The sequence below is a fragment of the Medicago sativa genome, chromosome 1 (genome assembly GCF_051527215.1).
Source record: "Medicago sativa cultivar Bolivia chromosome 1, Bolivia_mono, whole genome shotgun sequence".
In the NCBI taxonomy this organism is placed as follows: Eukaryota; Viridiplantae; Streptophyta; class Magnoliopsida; order Fabales; family Fabaceae; genus Medicago; species Medicago sativa.
Window position 1 is genome coordinate 65,630,322 of NC_140749.1, and position 6,147 is coordinate 65,636,468.

At 36.9% G+C, this 6,147-nt stretch overlaps 1 protein-coding gene across 1 annotated transcript; it reads right to left on the bottom strand.

The window, feature by feature from the left end:
- Positions 1-1,253: 1,253 nt before the first annotated feature.
- OTP86 (Tetratricopeptide repeat (TPR)-like superfamily protein) lies at positions 1,254-5,797 on the bottom strand. Its single transcript, XM_085729087.1, has 2 exons — positions 2,512-5,797; positions 1,254-2,437 (listed from the first exon to the last, which is right to left on the bottom strand). Exon 1 carries the CDS (start codon positions 5,715-5,717, stop codon positions 2,886-2,888), a length of 2,832 nt encoding a protein of 943 aa, XP_085585213.1. The 5' UTR covers positions 5,718-5,797; the 3' UTR covers positions 1,254-2,437; positions 2,512-2,885.
- Positions 5,798-6,147: the final 350 nt, after the last annotated feature.

Genomic DNA, 6,147 nt, shown 5'->3' on the forward strand with positions numbered 1-6,147 from the left:
GGATTTTTATAAAATTAGAAAGAACAAAATAAAAACAATAGGAGAAAATCGCAGTGTAATGAAAATTAAAGATAATGCAAAAAAGTGTAAAACATAATTGAAAAATAACCACAAAATATTATCCATTATATTGTTTTTTATATATGATAAAAACTGATGCTGCTGCAAATCATTTTTCTTCCAGAGCCAATTTAAGGATGTGCTGCATAGCATGGGATTGACAGTTGAGAGATAACATTTTTTTTTAAAAAACTCGATATCTGATTCAAGAACCGACAAATTTGAAAGATAAGTTCTGCCGTTCACTAACGGGGGACCAATTGAAGTCAGAAACCTAGAGAGGGGCACACTCTCAAGCCCCAAACATTTACCACCAGACCAATCCTTGGAGATTAACATAAGGGCATCAGATAGTTTAGTGGTTCAAAAGAAAAACAAATATTGTAATGATAAAAAAAGTAACGAGTTTAAATCCCCCAACTAAAAAATAACAATTAACATTTATCATTAAGAAAAAAATAGATAACTAAGATGCGTAATGACACAGGCGCAAACACTGCATACTACCAAGCAAAATACTCCTTTCTAATTGCAGTAGTATCAAAATCAGGAATGACTAGTAATGGCCTTTCTTCTGATCCAAGATTCTAATGGACCTATCCAGTGTTAGTCTCTGGGTATTTACCTTTGAAAGTTACTCTTCTCACAGGAGAAATTGCTAAAAAAATGTATCCGACTGTAGTTAACTACAAATCGGTCGTTAAAACCGACTTAAAAATTGATTAGACCGCTTTAAAGTGTTCAACGGTAGTTAACTGCAGCTGAAAAAGCCGAACTGTAGTTAACTACAGTTGGATACGTTTTTAGCAATTTCTTCCATGAGAAGAGCAACTTTCTTTACTTTTTTCATATGGGCCTGGGCTCCATATTTGTGTTAAAAACCCATTGATTTCTGCTTTTGGTACAAATGAAAACAGAAAATGAGCGAGCATACCTTAGACTTTATTTCGGTGTGACCAAGTATAAATGCGGTTAGGAGATTTGAGAATTGACACTGCTATTCCCAGAATAGAGAATATCTGTCTTGCCAAATGTGACTTCAACTTATCTAACTAGCATTAAGATAAAGTTTAGAACCACTTGACAAGAGTTTAAATTGCAGCAAACATAAGTAGATGACTGAAAACATCTTGAATATATTCACAATTAATATGGAGCATTTTTTGAATAGTCACCCCAAAAGACAAACCAGATCAGAGCATTTTTTCACATAAATATATGCACAATTAAAGAAATGAACACCTTGGAGCTAATCCTTCAAGGGAGAGACTGCCTTTAACAGTAACAATTGTTATCAGATAATGTGTCTCTAAGGATCAACAATAAAATAAAACATATTGTGGAGGACATAATTTATTTGCTATCAAATGTGTTCTAATGAGCTGAGGATGAATGAGAGAAGAATCATCGGTAAACTACTTTTTCAAATCGAGATTGATTACAAATATGAATCAAAACTTGTTTGCCATCTATACATCTTTCTTTTCAAATCACAGGAGCATCGAACCTCAACTCAATGGGCCAAAGATCATCAAACATCTCTTCTCCAACAGGTCCAGTCTGCTCACAAGAATTATCCGAAACATGAAAAATAAATGTATCATAAATTGTATCAGTATATACGGAGTTTCCATGTACATTGTCTGTGTGAGAGTAATTCAAGCCACTGGACGATATGACGAAAAAGCTGTTGGTTTCGAAGAATCAGCCCAGTGTTCCTCTTCGTCATCAGCAAGGAGACTGCATGATCATCAGGGTGCATAGATCCATGAGATAACACATCAATCTCACCAGTCACCAGCCATCTGCATAACTTCTTTGTATTTCAGGCCAAGCTTTGCATCATCTGAAAATTCAATACTTCCCAAATCTGAGGATCCATAGTAAACTTCATTAACCACAAGTAAAACAGTGAAAGGAATAACTGGACCGACAATGTCATCGTTGCTACGGGATGATGTTTTCCTTAAAAAGAACATAGGCAACTGACGAATCTCTGGACTCTACAACAACTAAAAATTCCAAGTTTCCCAAAAATAATAAAAAACCACTGGGACCCTATTTTTGTTGTCTCCGATGACTTCATGACACTCAGAATAACTCAAAAACGCAAACTGTATTAGCTCCAAAGGCAAGCCAATCCATAATTTTCATAAAGCAACCTCATGAAAGCTTGCTGGTAGCTTGATATCTTTTAAAACAGAAGTAATTGTAGGACATGATCTTGACAGGCCAAATTCACAAGTGTTTAAATTCTAACACAATAATTCATGCACTTCTGTACAAAAAGGCACATCCTCTTGAGCATCCGGACAGGTTGTTTTTTGGTTTCGTAATTAGCATAACCTTCATCCTTCTTCTCCTTCTCACTATCAACCTATATTCAAGAATAGCATTTTAAATAATAAGAACCAAGGTTTGAAATGAAACTACACAAATCAAATTACATACATGTACTCGAAATGTGCATGTGCAAGGATCTCATCTTGTCATTAACATGAACCAAAATTCCAAAATTTGGAGATTGAATCATTTAGTTTCCAAGGAATCGCTGCTTCAGCCTATTTTTTTTTTCCATCTCAAACCAATGGGCTATGGCTACAATCCTAAAGTATATTACTAACTTCTGAGAATTGCCAAGCTATGTTTACCCTTTTTGTACAAGTTCTCATGCTCTGTCCGTAATATGTCATGAAGAGACACTAAAACTTTGAAGAGTGATTTGATGACTGCCAGCAACAGGAAGGAACCAGAATATATATATATATATATATATATATATATATATATATATATATATATATATATATATATAATCAAAGTAGTCACCAGAAATCTCCACATGAACAGAGCCCTCTTTCAAAATGATGGAACCTGCTGGCATCCCTCACAACAAGGGTCCGTTGGGAAACTTCAGACGCAATCTTAAAGAATGCATGGCAATCATCACAAATTCGAAGGTTCTTTGTGATACGAAGACAGGTACCCTTTGAGGTAACAAGCAGACCATAACCAAGTGCCAACCTTTCACTATGTCCATATAGTATCTGTGTTTTTTCTTCTTCACAAACATCGTGGAATACCAATTTCGTTTGAGCCCTATAGCCTCCTTTTTCTTTCAAATTTTTTGTAAGTTGGGCCAATTTTAGATAAATGTCATTACATTGTGGATGAGACTTGTCCCTTGCCATGAAGGTGTGAATCTTATTCTCAACCTCAATCCAACTGCATCCTGGTTTCTTCTTCAATTTATTTCCCTTCATTCTTGACCTTACTTCTTCCACATCATTCCATCTTCCATCTGCCGCAAAAGTGTTCGATACCAGTACATAATTTCCTGAATTCTCTGTATTTAATTGTAAGAGCTTCTTTGCAGCAACCTCTCCTAAATCATTGTTAGAATGAATACGACAAGCCCCAAGAAGAGCACACCAGATTTCAGCAGAAGGTTCGATAGGCATGTTTCTCACAAAATGGTAAGCCTCTTCCAAAGAATTGGATCGAGCAAGGAGGTCAACCAGGCAAGCATAATGCTCTGGCCAGGGCTCCAATTGATATTCATTTTGCATAATTTCAAAAAGCTGCTTGCCTTCAACAACTAATCCTGAATGGCTGCAAGCATATAATAAAGCCAAGAAGGTAATATGATCAGGAAGAACATTTTCATCAGTCATTTTGCTGAATAAATCAATGGCATCCTTTCCACATCCATGCATTCCATTTGCATTAATCATAGAAGTCCACAAAATTAGATCTCTTTGTTTTACATAGTTGAATATGTTTCTTGCGTTCTCCATGGTTCCACAGCGAGCATACATGTCCACCAGGGAGTTAGCAATCGATCCCTCCAAGAAGAAACCCTTCCTAATCAGAAATCCATGAACCTCCTTCCCTTTCTTCAATGAAGATAAAGCAGCAGCCGCAGAGAGTACACTGACAAGAGTTATCAAATCAGGTTCAATATTAGTTTTTATCAGCGAGTTGAAAAGTTCAAGAGCTTCAATTGCAAGTCCATTATGAACACAACAAGTAATCATACTCGTCCAAGACACAATATCTTTGGAGTTAATTGATTCAAAGACATGTCTTGCATAATCTACGAGCGCAACTTCACCGTATACATTGACAATGGCATTTTGTATCAAAATATCAGCTAAACCTCCTTTCAAAACGTAACCATGAATTTCTTTGATGAGCTTTTCACATTTCAACCCACTACAAGCCAGCAAAATGCTTCCAATCATCATAGGATCAACATCCATCTTTTCTAACTGGACCCTCCTCAACAAATTTAAGGCATCCAGGTGGCATTCATTTAGTGCATAGCCAGCAATAATTGTAGTCCAAGAAATCAAGTCCTTCTTGGGCATATACTCAAAAGTGCTGCCCATATATTTCACACAACAACACTTCCCATACATATCTATCAGGGAGTTCCCAATATGCATATTAGAATCTATTCCATTTTTTATTGCATAAGCATGGACTTCCATGCCCATCAATAAATTCGCCGATCTGCCCGATGCTGCGATCATGTTTAGCACTGTCACCTGATCAGGCTTTTGACCAGAAACCTGCATATCCTGAAAGTGGTTTATAGCATCACTATACATATCATTTTGCACCATACCCGAGAGCAATGTATTCCACGATACACAATCCTTACAAAGCATACTTTGAAAAACTCTTTCAGCATCGTCCATTTGACCACAATTTGCATACATAGCAATCAAAGCATTGGAAACATACACATCAGTAGAATGGTTAGATTTCAAAATGACAGCATGTATCCCCCTACCAATTTTAATAAAGGTTGGATCCTCACAAGCTTGAAGAGCCGAAACGAAAGTGTAAGTATTGCTCTCAACACCAACCTCCTGCATTCTTCTAAACAGTGACAATGCCTCAAAGCACTCACCCTCACCAACATGTGCAGAAATAATTGAATTCCACGATACAGGATCATCTTTCTCCATCAAACCACTATCAAACAACGCCCTTGCCCCACCAAGATCGCCACATTTAGCATACATAGAAATAAGCGCATTACGAACAAAAACAAAACCACCATATCCACACTTAACAGCAACACCATGAATCTCACACCCCAAACGCCTCTCCTTAAAAGCCCCACACGCTTTAAGCACACACGGAAAAGTAAAAGCATCAAGTGAAACCCCAAGGACCCGCATCTCTTTATACAATTCAATCGCCTCAACATACCTCCCCGCTGACACACAAGCACCTATCATCGCATTCCAAGTGAAAATTGTTCGTTCAGACATTTTATCGAACACTTTGACTGCATCATGAAAAGAGCCGCATTTTCCATACATGTGTACAAATTTGGTGTCAAGGAACACAGAATCAAGATAATTTTGTGTTTTGAGAAAATGGGCATGTAACTGTTGGCCTTGAGGAAGAGCTTTGTGTGAAGCGCATAGTTCAAGAGCTTGAGAATAAGCTTGTTGAAGAGGGAAACGAGTTGTTGGGGGTAATGGGTCAGTGAAAAAATGGGTTAAGGATTGAAAAGCTTCTTTGAGGGAAATGGGTCGATGAGAGAAGGTGGGAAGAGTGTGGTTTGGGGGAAGTGTTGAAGTGAGCATTGTAGTGTGAGTTGTGGTGGTGCATTGACGAAGATGGGATAAATATCTCATGCAAAGGTTATAGACTGTGATATTTTGCAAGGAATTTGAATCAAGGTAAAGTCAATAGAATAAACATGACATGGATAAGAATACTGGTTAGAGTGAAGCTCATATACATACATGATACGATAGTCGATGCGGATACGATACAGCACTGATACGTTTGATACGGAAAATTTTTAAAATTCAAGATACGATACGATTGGCATACTTCAATAAAAAATTAAATTTAAACTACATATTAAAATTCAAAATACAAAATATGGACTAAAACTCAAAAGCAAAAAAAATTGGCGCAAAACCTAGACCAAACAGACATAGAAAAACGATAAGGCACAACAATGAAATTGTCTTCACACAACAATCAACAATAACATCGTTCTCAAACAAACAAAGAGACGCAAAACAGACGGCGGCAACAATAGAAATATAAATGTGA

Excerpts from the sequence above, each read along its gene's own strand:
- OTP86 (XM_085729087.1), bottom strand. The coding sequence starts at position 5,717 with ATGAGATATTTATCCCATCTTCGTCAATGCACCACCACAACTCACACT.